This window comes from Chlamydotis macqueenii, chromosome 16 (genome assembly GCF_036417535.1).
Source record: "Chlamydotis macqueenii isolate bChlMac1 chromosome 16, bChlMac1.mat, whole genome shotgun sequence".
NCBI classification, from domain to species: domain Eukaryota; kingdom Metazoa; phylum Chordata; class Aves; order Otidiformes; family Otididae; genus Chlamydotis; species Chlamydotis macqueenii.
In genome coordinates this window covers 888,138-908,248 of record NC_141571.1, presented here as the reverse complement: position 1 = coordinate 908,248, position 20,111 = coordinate 888,138, and the positions used below count along the sequence as shown (strand labels likewise).

Sequence of the window (20,111 nt, the reverse complement as noted above, 5' to 3'; positions counted from 1 at the left end):
ACCATTAACTTTTTTTTTTGTGGAGACCTGTAGTTTTATTGAACTCTACATTTTGGAGCATTGTATGTGCATGATGAGTAATTTTAACTACAAAAGTCAGATTTTTATGAAGAGTTAAAAGAAAGCTACTATGTAATTTATTTTAATAGCTGAATCATAAGGCAAAATAAACTAATTACTATGTTAGTAAATAGGATTTAAAGCAATTAAATGGGGAGTGGTTTTTGTCAGAGTTAATGTAAGATGCATGTGTGGCTGTTGATGAGAAGGAATAGAAAGAAATTGCACCTCTATAGAAACCTGATTAAACAGTAATTAAATCATTATGCTTAACGAGGAACGTAAAGCATGTGAGGGAAGGTTTGCTGTGAAGGCAGCTGCTCGGATCTTCCCTGTGGCAGTCGTGGGCTTCGCTCCAGGTCACACAATGTTGCAACCTCAGTACCGTTGTGACTTGCATACAGTCGTGCCACTCTGTGGCCTTTAGCGGCCAGCCGAGCTCCAATCGTTCCGTAGCCCGCGGCGTTTCCCTCTGCAGCCTTTTTAAAGGGTTGGTGCTGAAGGAAAGGCTTCAGCCTGCCCGTCTTTGTTTCGTACCAGGGGATCTGAGCTTTCAGACAGATACCTGTCCTCAGTTTATTCCCGACAAAAAAGTTCTTGAAGTCCAAAGAAATGCTCTATTAACTAATATAATCGTTTTTCGTATTAAAAAAAAAAAAATCTAAAATTCTTTTCTGTGTAAAACCTGCAAAGCATGATCATTTTTATTTTTATTTTTTAAGGTTTAATAAGAATGAGCAATGCAGCTGTCATGATGTCCCAGAGTGGAAATGTGCCCTCCTCCATGGTGGCAAGTGGTGCTAGTTCTGAGCTGCAGCCGAGAACACCCCGGCCTTCCTCACAGCCAGGTGGTAAAATTTAGTCACAGTACTGACCTGAAAACGGTCTTGAATTTTTATTTCTCAGCACACAGGCTTGAGCATGTACTCATAAGAGTATTCCAGAATTGTCCTGGAGTATTTCCCCTGCCCTCTCTGGGAGTTACTCTTTCTGTGGAACCCTCCCTGCCCCGGTTAGTTTGGTAAAACTTCTCAAATAATTGGGCTGCCTAGTAAGTCGCCAGCTTGCTTGGTATTTTCTTCAAATGCGTTGAGCAGCGGCAGTGGTGTTTTTGCAGTAGAATTGTTGTGACTGAGCTTTATGTTTAGCTAAAGGTGAGAGAAGGATTGCTTGGGTGAGGCAGAAGTCTCCAGCAGGAAGCAAATGCAGCAGGCTGAGCACGAGTGCTTTTCAGGAGGGGTAGGTAGACTGGAAGTTTCAGGACTGGGGATCTGGGGAGTGTCAATGTTTAGCGTTTATTCTTCACAGTTCTGTCAGTAAATTACATGCATTTTGGGACTACACAAAGAGAGGAGGTTATTACTTGTCCCTCCGTAAGACAGTGGCAGTACTTGCCAACTTCTGTAGGACTGTATTCAGTATTTATTCTTACAGATAGCATTTTTCACAAATGTTTTAAATATTCCAGGAATATTAGTTTATGGTACTACCTTAATTCCTCGTTATGCCACTTTTTTTTAACTTCTAGGGATGATAGCCCCGGCAAGTGTGTTATACATACAAATTGGGGGACGAGGGGCTGGAGAGCAGCCCCGCGGAAAGAGAAAGAGATCTGGGGGTCTGGGTTGGCGGCAGGTTGAACAGGAGTCAGCAGCGTGCCCTGGCAGCCCAAAGGGCCGACCGTGGCCTGGGGGGCATCGAGCACAGCACAGCGAGCCGGTCGAGGGCGGCGAGTGCCCCACTCCACGCCACACTGCTGCAGCCCCACCTCCAGCACTGTGCGCAGTTTTGGGCGCCTCAGTAGAAGGAGAACATCAAACTGCTGGAGTGTGTCCAGAGGAGGGCGGCCAAGATGGTGAAGGGTCTCGAGGAGAAGACTTAGGAGGAGCGGCTGAGGTCTCTTGGCTCATTCAGCTTGGAGAAGAGAAGGCTGAGGGGTGAGCCCATCGCAGCCTGCACCTTCCTCGGGGGTGAGGTGCTGATCTCCTCTCTCTGGTGACCAGCGACAGGACACGAGGAAATGGAATGCAGCTGCGTCAGGGGAAGTTCAGATTGAACGTTGGGAAAAGGTTCTTCACCGAGAGGATGGTGGCTCCCTGGAACAGGCTCCCCAGGGAGGTGGTCACGGCAGCAAGCCTGTCAGAGGTCAAGGAACATCTGGACGATGCTCTTGTCATGTGGTTTAGTTTTAGGTAGCTCTGTGAGGAGCAGGGAATTGGACTTGATGATCCCCATGGGTCCCTTCCAGTTTGGGATGTTCTGTGATTCTGTGATTCCAGGTGTGTTGAAGGCTTAGATTAGTCTGTAGCAACAACCACTGTGGAGCTATCATGCTTTATTGTAGAGGTTATAAATTGATAAGACCAGGCTTCTCAGCATTCCCAAACATTTTGAAAACTTTTAGAGCATTGCCTGTTCTGTCTGTAACACTAGAGTGTGGATTTTTATGCAGAGTAAGCAAATGCAAGCAAGCAATTTACCGTTTCTTGTTTTGGGGTAGGTTTTGTCTACAGTAGGTTATTTTTTTTTACTTTTCTTTGCTATTTTAATAGATGCAATGGACCCACTCTTATCTGGGCTAAATATTCAGCAGCAAAATCATCCATCTGGATCTTTAGCTCCCCAGCTTCATTCAATGCAGTCAGTTCCTGTAAACAGGCAGATGAACTCAGCCAACTTTCAGCAGCTACAGCAGCAGACGCAGTTGCAGACACGTCCTCCCCAGCCACATCAGCAGCCACAGCAGGGTATTCGACCTTCATTTACTTCACCAGCACAGGTTCCAGTTCCCCCTGGCTGGAACCAGCTTCCTTCTGGAGCACTTCAGCCTCCTCCAACCCAGGGAGCACTGGGCACATTGACAGTAAACCAGGGTTGGAAAAAGGCCCCGTTGCCTGGACAAATGCAGCAGCAACTTCAAGCAAGACCATCTCTAGCAACAGTACAAACTCCTACTCATCCTCCACCTCCATATCCTTTTGGAAGCCAGCAAGCTTCCCAGGCTCATTCAAACTTTCCCCAAATGAGCAATCCTGGCCAGTTTACTGCTCCTCAAATGAAAAGCCTTCAGGGAGGGCCCTCACGGGTTCCTACGCCACTACAACAACCCCACCTGACCAACAAGTCTCCTGCTTCCTCTCCCTCCTCCTTCCAGCAGGGATCTCCTGCATCATCTCCAACAGTTAACCAGCCGCAGCAGCAGATGGGACCAAGGCCTCCCCAGAGTAGCACGCTTCCCCAGGGATTTCAGCAGCCTGTCAGTTCTCCTAGTCGTAATCCTATGGTGCAACAGGGGAATGTACCCCCCAACTTCATGGTGATGCAGCAGCAAAACCAAGGTCCACAAGGTTTACACCCTGGTTTAGGAGGTAAGAAGTACTGAGACCTTCTTTTATTTTAAAAAGAAAAGAAACATAAAATGGCTAGAACTAATGTTGCTGTTAGTTTTGAAAAGATCCTTTAAAAGACAGAATAAAGGCATAGGTGCAGTATAAAGTGGGTATGGGTGAGTTAGCTTCAGCATCACTTGGTTTCTCCTACCTGTCTCTGTCCTGCAGTGTCACAGCGATAACCTGAGAGGAGACTCTGGGCCACTGCAGAAGGAAATGGCTGTATGCAGTTGCTGGTTATAACCGCCAGTCACCTTCTTGACAATTCTTCTGTTGCCTTTAAGCAAGTTCAGCATATTCAGAGATGGTGTGGGGTTTTGTTTTGCTTTGGAGTTGTTCTTTGGGGGTAATTTTTTTTTTTTTATAAAGAGAGAGAGTGAGTGTAATAAGAACAAATTATAATTTTCTTTCTCTCTTCAGCTTCTCTGTCAGCATTTACATTTTCTACTGCAGAAGTGAGACATTATTTTGCATCTTCCTGTCTAAGTTGTGGATGTCTCTTCTTGACCCTGCCTTTATTTGTCATCAGTTTCTTCCCATATAAAAGAGGAAAGAGCTATTATTGCCATGTTGTTGTACTCCCTGTTCTAAAATTAAGAGGTCCAATTTCCTCTTTGACTGTGTTGTCGTTAGCTTTCTCCTCAGACTTCTGCACTCACGTCTTTTACTGCTCCCACAATTCTTCTCTAACAGTGAAGGAGTTTCATTTGTCAATCCCAAGATCTCTTTTGTGTCCTTAGTGTACTTTTCCCCTTGAGCCTTTTGTAGTTCTCTGCCATACTTGTAGCCCTTCTCTCTGCTCACTCATTGTTTGTCCTTCTCTTGAATGGCTGCTCTCAAATACCCATACACAAACTCCTACTTAAGCCTTTGAAATATTTTCTTTCTCTACTTATAAAATATGAGCCATATTCCTTGTCCACCTACACGTACACACACATATATATATTCTAGGTTCTTACATTCTCGCATTGTACGTCTGAAGTCTGTCCAAAAAGCTGTAAGGAATACCTGTTTCTTAGTCTCCTGATCTGGACAAGCTTGTTTTTTCACTGTTTGTACTGTGGGCCTCATTGGAATTCTGATGAATTTGATTCAGATGCATTGCCTCAGTTTCAAGGTTCTCTTCTTCCAGGCTGTTCTTAAGATCTGCCAGTTCTCTGTACTTGGTATATCCTGTCTTGTCTCCATCTGGAAGCAGTTATTTATTACGTATTAGTCACGTTTCCCTACTGTTTTGCCTCACCAGCCGTATGTTCCCATCAGGAATGATTTCTGGTAGGTAGTATAGCCGTGACCTCCAAGTTATCCTCTGTATTCTCCTTCCTTTCTAAGTAAACCTACTACAAACAAAACCCTACTTTTTAAAGTTAAAAATGACACCCCAGAAAAAGGATCAGAATGGAATCACTGTGGACGTTATTGCTAAAATCAGTGATCCTGCTCTGAGCCATATCCTCGGCTGATACAGAAAGGCAAGATTCCGCTGGTTTCAGCAAAGCTATGTTGCTTCCACTTGCTGAGATTTTTGCCTGGCTTCTGTGCATGCTCATTCCTTACTGCAGTGTGTGTGTTAATTAAGTTGTCATTATGGATCTCACAATTTTTAAGCCATCTTGCGTTATGTTAACTAAGTTGTAATTACAGATTTTTCAATTTTTAAACCGTCTTGCATTTAAAGGTTTGGTGTAAATGAATACATTCAAAGGTTTTCCATTTCACCTAGGTAATTTAACAAATCAGAATTTATATTATGTTTGGAATAGGCCAAGTTAACACTTTTTTTTTTTTCTCAGTTCAAGCATTCCTACATGCAAAAATTTCCTAAAAGCTTTGCAGAACTAAAACTAGAGTCCGATGATGTGATGTTTCAAGAAGTATATGTTCCATATTTGCAGATGTGTCTCATTGTTTGACCTGTAAAGTTGATTATCTTGAAGTATTAATTACAAACCGAAGACCAGATAAGCAATACAATTAAGTGTGCAAAAAAGCTGTAACTGCAGAAGGAACCAAAGTCATTCTGGCTGTGTATCGTGGGTCAGGAAAATAAGGGAGGATGGGGTTGCTTCTGGGCCTGTGGCATCGTCGGTTGGCAGTGAGTTATAAAGAAGCGGGTTCTGCTAAATCCATTTGCGCTGCCGCTCATGACAGCGGGGAGAGGGAAGGTTTTGCTCTCTGTCCCGGGGCAGCGATGGTGTTTGGATATGTCACAGTACGGGTGCTGTGCTGGATATGCGCCTGGTAGAATTACTTGCTCTGGCAGTAGGAGTAGCAGGGTTGCTTCAATGGGCACCCGCTCTGTGCTCTGGATGTGCTGCCCCGTGGGGTTACTCAGCCCGCTCTGCGTTGGGAAGTTATTTGGAGTGTGTACGCACACCGCAGCAGGGTGTACCTGCGAAGGAGGGTGTGCTGGTGTGTTACGGTGAGAGCTGCTGAGAGGAGCACGTCACCACAACAACAATGCAAGTTCCTTGTGTTTGCGTACGTGGCGTGAGTTAAGGGCCTGACTGGAGCTGAGATGCAGTAGAGAAGAAAACAGCAAACTATGTTACTTTGATTTTTAGTTTCTAAAAAGTCAAGCGTGGACTTTTTGCCTTCTCTGTGGGGTAAGTTTTGTACTTAAATTACAGTTTGAACTGAGTGATAGTAGTTTGTCAGGCCAGAGTATTGCACAGATAAGAACTGTAGATGTCTCCAGTGGGTTTCATGTATTGGCAGAGAATACTTTCTGCCTAAGCCTGTGATGTGAGAGTACAAACTCAAAAGTATTCTTCCTGTCATACTCCAGTTATGGATTTTCTCTTTTGTTCTTCCTGTTTTCCGTATTTACTAATAAGAAAATTCTTGTGTTCAGGAATGGCCAAGCGCCTCCCGGCAGGGTTCCCTGCGGGCCAGGCTAACCAGAACTTCATGCAAGGTCAGGTGCCTTCCACAGCTCCGGGAACATCGGTGAACAGCGGAGCGCCGCAGCTGCAAACTAGCCAAAACGTGCAGCACACAGGTCTGTTTGCACTGTGGTGTTCCTCAGGGTTTTTTTTTTCTTTTTTTTTTTCTTTGTAGAAAATGACACCTTTACTTCTGTAGCACTGACACTTGGAGGCTAGGTTTAGTAATGATACAACACAGAGAACTTGTTCAGAAAAAAATGTGTTATTATCTTAGAAGCAGACAACAAAATAATCTTGCTCTGCTTTGAAAAGATTATTTGCTAGTTCCTTTGAAAGCTTTGGAAGTCTACTTACAGTCAGTCCTGTGAAAGTTAAATCTTTAGTTCACAAATGTTTAACAATTCAGTTATTAGTTTTCTGTCTGAATTATGGATACCTTGATAATGTCATTTCATCAGTATGCTATGTGTGTTTATGTTTTAACCCGTGATAAAATAACCTCAAGGTTTGAAGTTTATTTTGGTTAGGAATTAGATGGTGTTATAGAAGATTGTCAAACTTACCTACAGATAGCAACTGAAATTAAATTTCTGTTATGTCTTCTGCAGTGGGGTGCACAGGAAGTACCAGTCTAAGTGTTTATTTTGAGAAGTACGATGTTCTGTGTTAACAACTAACCTGTGTCTGTAGCATCAAACACTGCATCACAGGACTGCAGATATGTCAGATTTTCCAGTTCATTGGAGAAGGGAGGAAAACAATTTTGGAGTACCAACTCAACATCAAAAGTTGTGAAAACTCTTATACCACTCCAATCAGTTTCTTACTGGCAATTTTTTTTTTTTTTTTTTTTTTTTTTTTTAAGGTGGCCAAGGATCTGGACCTCCTCAAAATCAGATGCAAGCACCACATGGCCCACCAAATATGATGCAGACCAATCTAATGGGACTTCATGGAAATATGAACAACCAGCAGGCTGGTGCTAGTGGGGTGCCACAAGTGAACATGGGCAACATACAGGGACAGCCTCAGCAAGGACCACAGTCTCAGCTTATGGGAATGCATCAGCAAATTGTGTCCTCTCAAGGACAGATGGTAAACATTCAGGCTCAGGGATCGCTGAACCCTCAAAACCAGATAATACTTTCTCGAACTCAGCTCATGCCGCAAGGCCAAATGATGGTGACACCACAAAACCAAAATCTTGGTCCTTCTCCCCAAAGGATGACCCCACCCAAACAGATGATTCCCCAGCAGGGACAACAGATGATGTCTACACACAATCAGATGATGGGACCTCAGGGCCAGGTCTTGTTACAGCAAAACTCGATGATGGAACAGATGATGACCACTCAGATGCAAGGAAACAAACAGCCTTTTAGTACTCAAAACCAGTCCAATGTTATGACGGGGCCAGCTCAACTGATGAGAGGACCAACCCCAAACATGCAAGGAAACATGGTGCAGTTCACTGGGCAGATGATGCCACAGCAAGGCCCTGTGAATGGTAATCCTTCTCAGGTTATGGGAATTCAAGGGCAAGTTTTAAGACCCACTGGACCTGGTCCTCACATGTCTCAGCAGCTTGGGGATACTACTACTACAACAAGTAATGATGTGAACTTGACACAGATGTTACCTGATGTTCCTGTGCAGCAGCCAAACATGGTGCCTTCTCATATGCAGGGAATGCAAGGAAACAACAATGCTTCAGGGAGTCACTTCTCGGGCCATGGGCTGCCTTTCAATGCGGGGTTTAGTGGAACGCCAAATGGGAATCAGATTACCTGTGGGCAGAATCCTGTTTTTCCTGTCAATAAAGATGTTACACTCACAAGTCCACTCTTGGTTAACCTTCTACAAAGCGATATATCAGCAGGACACTTCGGTGTGAACAACAAACAAAATAACCAGAATGCCAACAAGCCGAAGAAGAAGAAGCCTCCAAGGAAGAAGAAAAATAATCAACAACTAGAACAAACAACGTAGGTTTAATATTACATTGTTTTTATAAGCGGCATGGGGAAGCTCCACAGGCACCTTGTCAATATTTTTTCAGCAAGTATGGGGTGATAAAGGACCTGTATTGTTTCATATTCTAGCAATTTCCCTCAAGAGTTAAGTGATAACCCACTGGCAAGTCTGCCACTGGAAGCTTTGTTCAAGATTAAAAAAAAAAAAACCAAACATGCAAGGTTATAAACCCAGTTATAACAGCACTATTCCTTTCGTTTCCCGGGTAAAGGAAGGGTAGAATGTGGCACGTGGTGTCGCAGCCCATGGAAGAGGAGGCTGCCTCTCTTAAACAGTGTGACAGCCGTGATCAAACGTTGGAAAGTACTTTCAGAAGCACTGGGAGCCTCCATATGACATGTGCAGTAGAGATTTTCAGGGAGTTGTTTCCTGACTTATTTGTGTATCTTGACATGTTTCTGCCTGGAATTGAGCTGGACTTCGCTCTTAGTTGAAGCTGCAGCTGGAATGTAGAGGGGGGGAATCTGGTACGCTCTGGGTGTGAGGATAACAAGCCCAAGCAGCGCTGGTCTTACTGGCCTAGGAGAGATTAGGAAGGAAAAAAGCCACAACTCCTGAGACGGAGGAGGCAAATGGATAATATCGAGAGATAATGAAAGAGTGTGCCTGTTCAGTGCAGATCGGAGATTGCTGAATCTCTTCATTCCTCTTTGGCCCGCGTATTCTGCGTTGGCCAGCTGTCCTGTAACCTGTTGCTGTTGACAGGCTACTGATACCAGCACAGAGTGGTAGAGTACTGCTGCTGTGCCGTTACTCAGCTAAAACGGTAAAGGCAGATATGCTATATCTAATTATTCTAATTAACGCTGCAGGTGAGCCACAGGGGCATTGACAGGAATCCGCCTGATGGAACTTCTGGGGATTGTTTCCAGTTTGCTTTAGAAAAAAATGGAAAAACTTTGCACAGAAAACTATAACACAGGAATATCCAAATTTCAAAGTTAAATTCTTCAAACAAAAAGGTAGCAGTGGCACAGTAAGCTACTGGTGTGGCTCTGGTTCTGCCAGTCTGTCCCACTCCTTTGAATAATCATTGTAAGTCTTTAACCTGAAGTTTATGCTGCCTTTTCCAGAGACAGGTGTCCAGCTCAGTGCCCAGAGTGAATAGCGTTCAGGTACTAAGCAGCTGTTCAATATTTTGGTTTTTCCCTTGGTTATTAAGTGCATAGCCCCAACCTGCATTTCCTGCACAGTGTCGAGATTCCTTTGTGAAGATGTAATGAATTTTCTCATGGACATTTTAGTTCTGGGCTGAAACAACTCACATCATCTATACCAAATGATCTTTTGTGACAATCATTAATTGGCTTAACTAGTAGTAAAATAAAATGCAGGAGCCGTTACGTGCATTTTACAGGTGCAAGGTTGCACAGCAAAGGTAAAGCAAAGCATGCTGATTTAATAGGGTTTGAAAAAAGTATTTCAAGTATTTGCTGTATAATTATCTACATTATAATCTATAATGTATAATATATAATATATTATGTATATAATATATAAGTACATTCCCCTCCCGCAGGGAGCAGGGCAGGCCTGTAGGGAAGGCCACAGGTGACCACGTGCCAAGCTTCCTAGCTTTGATAGTCTTTGGCTGCGTGGGAGGCGTCCTCATTTTGCCATTCCAGAAATTTGAAGTGCGAGTCATTTGGCAAGAGTGGGTTGTGAGAATCCCTTGCACAAGGCAGTGTCGTGTGGCCCAGTTGCAAAGAACAGCAGCCTCACGTGCGTCTTCCTGCTTTTCGTACGTTCCATCCTGCAGTCTCAAATAAATAGCGAGCAGATATTTTCCTGGGTTTTGTTCACATGACATTCAAAGCTATCCAGATGTCTTTCAAACAGTAACAATGTCTTATTTTCCTTTGTATCAAAAATCCTCCTGTTGCATAGCCACCACCCTTTGTGGTTTGTACAGTGCCGCTGGGCACTGCGCAGAGTCCGCAGCGAAGGAAAAGGTGCAAGTCTCATGTCACTGTTAGTCATCTGCATGTTTCATGGAAAAGTGTTCTGGTTGGTATTTTGCCCCAAATCAAAGACAAAAATAGCCTCATATTTCTAGGTAGGAATGATCTGGTGCTATGTGTAAAAATTAAAGTGCTTCAGTCCTACATAGATTCCAATAAAATAATAATGACCGCTGCTGTAGCGAGCTGTCTTGCCGTGGAAATGCCAAAGGACTCAGAGGGAGCAGACAAGTTGGCACTCTCTTCTGAAGAGAAAATCTGCTACTCGTTAAAGAAAAGCCTTGTTAGGGTTTTGTTTTCGCTGCTGTTGCTGATGATCGCCCAGTTTCAGCGTGGCCTGGGAACATCACTAAACCTGTGTATAAAGCTCTCCTCTGAGTTGCAAAGCCCTGCAAGAATATTTGCTTGTTCAAAAGTTTTCACAATAAAAGAAGCCTAAATTCCAACTTTTGTATTGAGCTATGACAATTCAAAAGAATTCCTAGCCCTTAAATAAGGCTTTTAATCAGATTTCGGTGCACTTAAAGGAAATACCACTTTGTACTCATTCTGTCACTTCAGTTTTCAGTGAAGGTTCTCTTGCTGTCACTACCTGCAGGATGCTGGTTTGGCAGCTGGTACGGATTAGCGTTTTGGTTCTTAATGGACTCTGTGTTAATCACTTGATCCTTGCAGGAGCATTAAGAAGGGAGTGATCCTTATAAGTGTTTTTGAGATTATTCTCCAGCAAAATGAGGACAACTGCAATGAAAGCTGGCTGTAATACTTTCCTGCCTTGTTCGCTCTCGGCTTCCCTAGCATCGTTAGGCAAGCTCATCACTTTCCTGTCTTGCAATTGCTGCTTCTTTTAACTGTGATTTGGATCACTGTCTTTTGTGTCAGGGTGCTTTTCATCTTGGCTTCTTCCCTGTCATTCTTTCTCAGAAATTTTAGAACTCAAAGCAGCAAACCTTGTGTGGAAATGCAGCTAATTTGATAAACGTGCTAAAAATTATTGGTTTTTTTCTTAAGAATAATTTCTGCAATGTAATAATATAGTAACAAAAGTACCATTAGTAATATGGTTTGTAGGCTGAGCCGTACTGGAATGGAAATAGGGAAAGGGAGCTATTGAAAGAGTTTATTCAGCTGAGTCTGAAATAGTTCTAAGGGTTTGCTTAGTTGAGCAACTCAGTGTTGGAATGAAAACCGAGACATTTTGGAAAAGTAGGTTGTTTAAAAGTGATCGCATCAGATTTCTGAACCTGAAGACCTTAGGTAGTGGGATGTAAGCTGAGGAAGAAGATGCTGGATGAAACGTGATTGTAGATAAAGCGTGTTGGTGAGCTGTTTGTGCGTGTATTCAGGAGAATTAACATTCCTCTGTGCACAGACCAGAAACATCGTGTGTGCTGGTAGAACAGAAATACTACACTTGGTAAAATCGCTGCTGGCATTCAGATTTGCAGTGTGATGTGCGATGGTGAACAGCACTGCAGGACAAAGCAGTTTGTCTCAACCAGATGCAGTGAGCTTTTAACCGTGGGCCTGGAGGTGACATCCCCCTGTACACCTGGGAAGGGGAACTCATTTACCATCAGAGGACAAAAGCCTTTCTGTACAAGCAAAAGTTGTTGCAGAGCATTGTCCCGTGTCAGCAGGGCTGGTTCTGCTTGCATCTGTATTGTAATTTTGTTTTTGCACACCTTATTTCAGCATCTGCGGCCCGCTTTGGTTTTTTGGGCTTTTTTATTTTTGTCTTCTGAAGTTCTTTCTCCCCTCTGACGAGGGATTTTGTATCTGAAGGCTGTGCTGAGAATGCAGCTGCTGGAGCAGAGGGTTCACTGGTGACAATCCATACTGTACCTAATGGGCAGCTGGGTTTTTTTTTATATCCAGAGCAATAGGAAAGAAGAACAAATATAAGTATTTGTCCCTTTCACACAAACTTCTAACCCTGCTTGTTATTTGTATGCAGAATTTGAATTTTTTTGGTGAGTGGCAGTTGCTAAATACATTAAAAATTCAAGTTATGTTTAAATTTTTGCTAGTAAACAAAACCCACGTCTGTTTAGCAGGGTTTGTCCAGCTTGCCCGGTTAGACCCATCTATCAGGAGATGTTTTCTAAGAACTGATTTTGCACCACGGTTGTTTTCTAGGTTAAACTTCTTTGTGCAGTGATGCTCTGCATCAGCTTTTTATCTAATCTTTAACTGTAGCATTTTTAATCTCCCACCATTACAAAGAAATAATAAAAGTGGCAAAATTACAAATTTAAGTTTATTCACAATTTTAAGCAGTTATTCCAGTTCACGTTGCTGGCACGGTGCCCGGCTGCTCGGGGTGACTTTGCTGTCAGAATTTTTGTTCATTTGTAATGAACTAATACAATGCCTCTGGGGCATGTGCGTGTGTTTTGCCAGTTTTAATGAAACGTACTGGTGGAAGCATGTAAACCTCCAACAACTGCATCACAAAAACTGGCGGCGTGCTGGATTAGACAAGAGGGCCTGCAGGAGAGACAGGGAGAGACTGTTCAGCAGGGCCTGGTGTGACAGGACGAGGGGTGATGGTTTCAAAATAGAGGAAGGGATATTCAGACTGGACATCAGGAAAAAATTTTTTACGCTGAGGGTGGTTGGACACTGTCCCAGGTTGCCCAGAGAGGCAGTGGATGCCCCATCCCTGGAAACATTCCAGGCCAGGTTGGCCGGGGCTCTGAGCAACCTGATCCGGTTGGAGATGTCCCTGCTCCTGGCAGGGGGTTGAACTGGGTGGCCTTGAAAGGTCCCTCCCAACCCAAACTGTTCTGTGATTCTATGATTCTATGAAAAGGTTTAACTCCAAATATGCTTCCTGGCAATACTTGCCTGTGCAGCAGTGCTGCTTGGAACAATTCTATTTGCCTCATTTCTTCCCTTTCTTCTCTTTTGGTTTCATTTCTACCCAGTTCTGACTTGCGAAAGTTCAGGGAATTTTCAAGTCACACTCTACTCTTTGAACATTGGTGAGGTTGTGAACATTAAGGCAGGCCTGGGTCTCTCCCAGTCAGCTGTACAGATGCCAGAAACTGTTACTCTCAAGTAAAATTAAATAAGGTAGATCCTCCCACCTTTATATACTGCAAATTCTCATTTTGCTGAAAATTTATTTTATCCTTCACATTTCTGCATCATTCTGCTGGTGTTTGTTGGCTGTGGGCTTATTTTGATCTCTGTAGTTTTAACACAGAGCTTTTGTTATGTAGATCTTCTGACAGCCTTCAGATATATTCAAGAAGCCACTAAGCAGTTAAGGTCTGTTACTCTTCATCCCTCTTTATGTTACGTCCTCTGACCACGTATATTGATAGCTGTAGAACCTTGGGGTTTTTTCCTACGTCTGCAAAAGCTGTATTGATTCAGTGGAAGTATTGGGCATCACATCTGAACAATTTTAAATTGTCCTAGAGAGTCTCCTAGAGCATCAGGTACCCCTGGAGAAGGACTGGCAGTGCTGGTGGACGAGAAGCTCAACACGAGCTGGCAATGTGCGCTGGCAGCCCAGAAAGCCAACCGCATCCTGGGCTGCATCCCCAGCAGCGTGGCCAGCAGGTCAAGGGAGGGGATTCTGCCCCTCTGCTCTGCTCTGGTGAGACCCCATCTGCAGCACTGCATCCAGCTCTGGAGCCCCCAGCATCAGAAGGACGTGGAGCTGGTGGAGAGGGTCCAGAGGAGGCCACGCAGATGCTGAGAGGGCTGGAGCAGCTCTGCTGTGAGGCCAGGCTGAGAGAGCTGGGGCTGTTCAGCCTGGAGAAGAGGAGGCTCTGGGGAGACCTGAGAGCGGCCTTCCAGTCCCTAAAGCAGGCTGCAGGAAAGATTGGGAGGGACTTTTGACGAGGGGCAGATAGTGACAGAATGAGGAGTAGTGGCTTCAAACTGGCAGAGGGTAGGTTTAGATTGATATAAGGAAGAAATTCTTCATAGTGAGGCACTGGCCCAGGTTGCCCAGAGAGGTGGTGGATGCCCCATCCCTGGAAGTGTTCAGGGCCAGGCTGGACGGGGCTCTGAGCAATCTGGTCAGGTGGAAGGTGTCCCTGCTCCTTCCAGGAGGGTTTCAGCTGGATTGTCTTTAAGGTCCCTTCCAACCTAAACCAGTCTGTGATTCTGTGATCACTTACAGAGCCTCAGGACCTGACAGAGGTCTGTGCTCTCGTGGGTGACTTACAATCTCTGATACGTCTGCATTTTTGCTGGGATGTTAACAGAGATCTCCGATACCCTGAGCTAGTCACTTCTGGGTGTGATACTGGAAGAAATGGTGCTACCATTATAATACATTTCTATGACCCATGATACTTATCTATAGAGATGTCACAGCAGTGTTAGAGGAAAGCTTATTTAGTTTAAATGTATGTTGTGGTTTGCCCCTGGTCACCACACCGTTTCTCACTCACCCTCCCCCTCCCCAGCGGGATGGGGAAGAGAATCGGGAAGAAAGGAAAACTCATGGGTTGAGATGAGGACAGCTTACTAGAATAGCAAAGGAGAATGACAATAATAACAAAATATAGGGATACTAAAATATACAAAATGAGCAACGTACAATTTCTTACCACCCAACGTCCCAAGGACCAATACAGCCTGTCCATCCTGAGCAGTGATCACAGAAATGAAACCGAGCAGCAAGCAAAGGAGCGAGAGAGCGCTCCCCCCCCCAGCCAACCTCCCCTTATCTACGGAGCGTGACGTCTATGGCATGGAACACTCTCTTTGGCCAGTTTGGGTCAACTGTTCTGCCTACACCTCTCCAGCTTCCTGCACATGCACATCAGCAAAACCTGGGAAGCTGGGCAGTGACCTTGGGCTCGTTAGCAACAACTCATAACATCAGTGTGTTTATCAGCATTCTTCACATACCAGATCCCCTATGAAATCCAAAACACGGTGGTGACTGAGAGGAAAATCAGCTTCATCCCAGCTGAAACCAGGGCAATATATGTATCTATATAATTTGGAATGTCCATTGGCATTCTCTTAGTTATAAAACTCAGATTCAAGGTCGAAACAAAGAAAAGAAACATTTAAGATCAATAGAGCACCAGGCAACTTGTTTCCTTTTCGGCAGTTTTTAAGGTACAGGAGTGAGTGCCAGCAGACCCGGGCTCTGTGTCCACGTTTGTCCTGTGACACCGAGGTAGCAGCGCGTTCCAGTGAGTTACTTGCACATCTGTGAAAAGTGCTAGGAATTAATTACTTGAGTATCTAATCGTGGAAGCAAAGTCGAACAGTGATGTGAGTGCTGGAATTTAATTGCAATTATTTTTCTTTCAGTTCTTCAGAACCACGTCCAGCTGGCCTGGAGGAAAGTGATCAGTCGTCGATGTCTGGAGAACAAGGAATTAATTTAGATAATTCAGGCTCTAAACTTTCAGATTTTGCAAGCAGGCCACCAGGTAGTATGACTTTTCTGTGGATTATCTGAATGTAGTAACTACGGGAGAGCTTTTAACTGGTCTTTGTGACAGTTCTGTTTTATTTGTGTTATCACAAAAGTCTAAAGCTTTTTTTCCTCCTAGTAACTAATTTGCACCATTGTTTAAGTGTTTTCTTTGAATTAGCTCAAAACGAAGACGTGGCCATGTTCTCGTGTATCATCGTGCAGGTACATGGAATACTGTAGAGTTATTCAGCAATAACTGAAAAAAATTGCATTTCTAGCTGTAGCACAGATATATGCCTTAAAAATTTAGTATTAACCAATAGCTGATTTTTCAGAATTAAGAAATAGAGGTTGCAGTTGGAATTATCCTTTGCACATAGGGAGGGTTAAATCCAAAGTCTGCAAAGGAACTTATATTATAAGCCGAAGGGGTGGTTCTCAGCATCATTTTTGGCCAAGTAATACATGGCAGGTTCTACATGCACACTAAAAAATGTCAGATCTCTAGCAGGTGTGCTAGTCCGCATCCCACGGGGCCTGTCAAACTCTGAGGTTTGTTTTAAGGAGTATCAGTTAGCGAAAGCCCAACTCAGCATTCGTAAGTGAAAGCAAGCCCATGGACAGTTGCAGAGACTTTTCAGGTGGCATGCATCGGGAGTGATAGCAAGTAGCTGATACAGTACACCAAGGGATCCCCCATTAAATGTCATGCAAGTCATTCATACATTAAGTAAAAATATTTTTAAGAATTGAGTAAAATCTTTGTCCTTATTTGTAAAGCCTGTTTCGTTACTGTGGCTCTCACATGAGATAAACAGGCTCCTGGCTGTACTTTCTGTCCAGTCCTGTTTGTTACAGAAATTCTGCTTCTCTGGCCTTTGTTTGGTTGTAATTAATGTGTTAACTTGTCATCGTAGGTTATCCAACTCAGCCAGTGGAGCAAAGACCGCTTCAGCAGATGCCACCTCAACTGATGCCACATGCACAGCAGCCGCAGCAGCAGCCACAGCCAGCACCACAGCAAGGCCAGGCACCGCCACAGACCCAGCAGCAGCAGCAGATGATGATGATGCTTATGATGCAGCAGGATCCCAAATCAGTTAGGCTTCCTGTACCACAAGGAGTCCACCCACCTAGAGGGCCGCTGAACCCAGACGCTCAGCGAATGCCCGTGCAGCAGAGTGGTAACATGCCGGTGATGGTTAACCTGCAAGGTCCTGGATCAGTGCCTCCATCTCCTGATAAACAACGAATGTCCTTGCCAGGCAATCCTCCGCTGGGAAATAATGCAAGAAAAATGGTTTATCAAGACAATGTACAGAATCCTTCCAGCTCACCCCTTGGAGAGGTTTCATCAGTATCCTCCCTTCCAGAAGGAGGTGGAGCTGAAGGCCCCCCAGCATCTGGAGCTCAGAATAATTTGACGTCTCATTTAGTGGTCTCACAGAACCAATTAATGATGACGGGTCCCAAACCTGGACCATCCCCACTTTCAGCTGCCCAAGGTGCAAGTCCCCAGCAGCAGTCTAATTCTCTGCCTAGCACTCTTACACACCATTTTCCAAATGTTGCCACCCCATCACAAACTTCAAGACCTAAAACCCCGAACAGAGCAAGCCCAAGGCCATATTATCCTCAGACTCCGAATAACCGCCCACCTAGCACAGAACCGTCAGAAATTAGCTTGTCTCCAGAGAGACTCAATGCTTCTATAGCGGGTCTGTTCCCTCCCCAGATTAATATTCCCTTGCCTCCCAGGCCTAATCTCAACAGAGGATTTGATCAGCAGGGTCTCAATCCCACTACTTTGAAGGCCATTGGACAAGCCCCATCAAATCTGACCATTAACAATCAGTCTAGTTTTGCTGCTCCGCAGTCACACAAGTTGGAAAGCGTGGTCATTAATTCAGGAAAACAAACCAACGCTGGAGGAACAAAGAGAGCAAGTCCAAGCAATAGTCGAAGGTCCAGCCCTGGATCCAGTAGGAAAACTACACCAAGCCCTGGCAGGCAGAATTCAAAAGCAGCTAAATTATCATTGACAGCTCAGCAGAATCCATCTCTCTTGCAGAACATAGAATTGCAAAGAAATGTGATGGCAGGTCCTTCTTCTTTGCCAACACCTGTGACTACAAGTTTTCAAAATAATAACATGCTGAGTAATCAGAATCCTGCGGTTTCTGCACCTGCTGTGAGTGGCGTTCCTGAAGACAATAAAGAGAGCCTTAGCGTGCCTCAGGATAATGAGTGTCAAAGTGCACAAGGTCTCCAAGGTAACAAGGACCAGCCCAGTATTGAACTAAAAGGCATCCCTACTCCAGAAATGAAAATGGTGGTCCCAGAAGAACAGGCAAAAAAAGATGGGCAAGCCTTAGACACCAGTAAGCTCCCTGTCTTGGACGAAAGTAAAACCATAGTATCTCCAGCTATGAGGGAGGCACCAACTTCTTTAAGTCAACTTCTTGATAATTCTGGAGCTCCTAACGTAACCGTTAAGCCCCCTGGGCTGACTGGTCTTGAAATGGCACCAATAGTCACCACTGGTGAGGAGCTAAAGAAAATAGCTGTCGTTCCTCCACTGCAAGATTCACCCTCGAGCAAAGAGCCATCGAATTCACATAGCTTGCCTCAAAATAACGAGCCCTGTTCAAATCCAGGGCACCAGGAACTGGGAGAAATAAACTCAAAAGCTGCACAGAGTGGTCTTCCAGTAGTGCAAAGGCCTGCCAGCTCTTCTATTTCAGGTTCTTTACCCCCCAACCAGATAACAGTTTTTGTGACTTCGAACCCCATTACATCTTCTGCTAATACATCAGCACCCTTGTCATCTCACTTGCAACCTGCGTTAGTGTCGACCGTTGTCACAATGCCCAGCGTAGGAAACAAAGTTGTGGTTTCTGAGGGACAGTCAGCAGTTCAGCCGAACACCCGGCCGCAGTTTATTACACCTGTTTTTATAAACTCATCATCAATAATTCAGGTTATGAAGGGCTCTCAGTCAAGTACGATTCCAGCGGCCCCGATGACTTCTAACTCTAGTCTAATGCCTCAGTCGGTCGCGGTCGTTGGTCCTTTGCATATACCACAGAATATAAAGTTCTCCTCCGGGCCCACCCCTCCCAGCACGTCGTCCAGCAGTCCTGTTTCAAGTATTCCCACCAGCAGGCCGCTGGTTCTTAATCCCTTGGCACCTCCTGCTCCGTTGCCTTCTCCCGCTACAACTTCCTCCAGTGTTCCTTCCCATCTTCCTGCTCAGCAAGTCAAAGACGTCAGCCCAGAGGAGACTTCTCAAAGCGGCGGGTCAAGCGACCAGTGCTCTGTCACAGCAGCGCAGTCTGGCCCTGTTGTGTCACCTCTTCTTACGAGTAGCCCAGGCTCTGGGAACAGACGCAGTCCTGTTTCCTCGAGTAAGGGAAAGGGAAAAGTAGACAAGATTGGCCAACTCTTGCTGACTAAAGCGTGCAAGAAAGTCACTGGCTCCCTTGAGAAGGAGGAAGAGCAGTATGCTTTGGATGGCGAAGCAGAAGGTCAGGCACTAGAAACGTCAGTCCCAAATAGTTTGGGAACAGAGCAATCACCAGCAGAACCAGATAATAAAACTGTGACACCTCCAGCACCCAGTCTTACAAAACAGAGCACTTGTGGGCCTGGCAATCCGAGTGTCGGCACGGCGGCTGCTGCTCCTGCCTCCGCGTCTCCCGGCGTATCGACAAGCACTCTTCCGACGAGCGTACTGTCGGGTGCAGGCACTGCCGCAGTCCCGGAGCTCACACCCGCAGCACTAAGCACTAATGGCAGCAACCACAGCGGCTTACCAGCTGAGCAAACTGGGGCTGCCGTGGCGGAGGAGAAAGCAGGGGCGCACCAGGAACTGCTGCAGAGCGCAGGTAGGTCCAGTGCTGCCGCGTAATGGAAGAAATGAGATGGCTTTTGTAAACTTCCTAGGTGCTTTTTTCCAGGAACATAATAAAATGTAGACACTGCAGCCAAGGCTGATGGCTGCCTTTTTGTTTTTAATGTCTAGGTGATACGCAGGCTTCTGTTTCACTGAGAGTCATGTTTCAGATGTTTTATTTCCACTCCATGTACAGCCTAAACGGGGTATTTGTCACATACGATGCAGTAACAGAGGAGTGACTTCACCTGACCGTTAGAAGTGAGGAGAAAAGGCGCATGTATCACTAATGACAAAAGTGCCTTTTATACTGGTAGATATACTGGTATACTGGTTCAGGCTTGCTGGAGAGTGTTTATTTTTGTAACTTATTTCAATTTATTGACTTAATTATTAATGTTAATCCTAGTAATACTGCTTCCCTCTTTGAATAACCTTAACCCTCTAGGGAAACAGCTGAATAACCTCCAGAAGAAAAAA

General features: G+C 44.8%; 2 protein-coding genes across 9 annotated transcripts in view; one reads left to right on the top strand and one right to left on the bottom strand.

Annotated features, from left to right (window-relative positions):
• RBL1 (RB transcriptional corepressor like 1) overlaps nt 1-20,111 on the bottom strand; it is a 278,968-nt gene that overhangs the window by 101,451 nt on the left and 157,406 nt on the right. The window lies entirely within an intron of this gene.
• Nucleotides 1-20,111, top strand: part of NCOA6 (nuclear receptor coactivator 6) — a 49,295-nt gene that overhangs the window by 19,508 nt on the left and 9,676 nt on the right. For 7 of the 8 annotated variants that reach the window (XM_086760916.1, XM_086760919.1, XM_086760917.1 and 4 more), the window contains exons 6-11: nt 783-908; nt 2,613-3,428; nt 6,307-6,453; nt 7,206-8,325; nt 15,628-15,749; nt 16,654-19,623. In XM_086760916.1, the coding sequence (XP_086617042.1) occupies nt 783-908; nt 2,613-3,428; nt 6,307-6,453; nt 7,206-8,325; nt 15,628-15,749; nt 16,654-19,623 (5,301 nt within the window). The remainder of the gene's footprint in view (nt 1-782; nt 909-2,612; nt 3,429-6,306; nt 6,454-7,205; nt 8,326-15,627; nt 15,750-16,653; nt 19,624-20,111) is intronic. The other variant, XM_086760922.1, reaches the window with a different exon arrangement.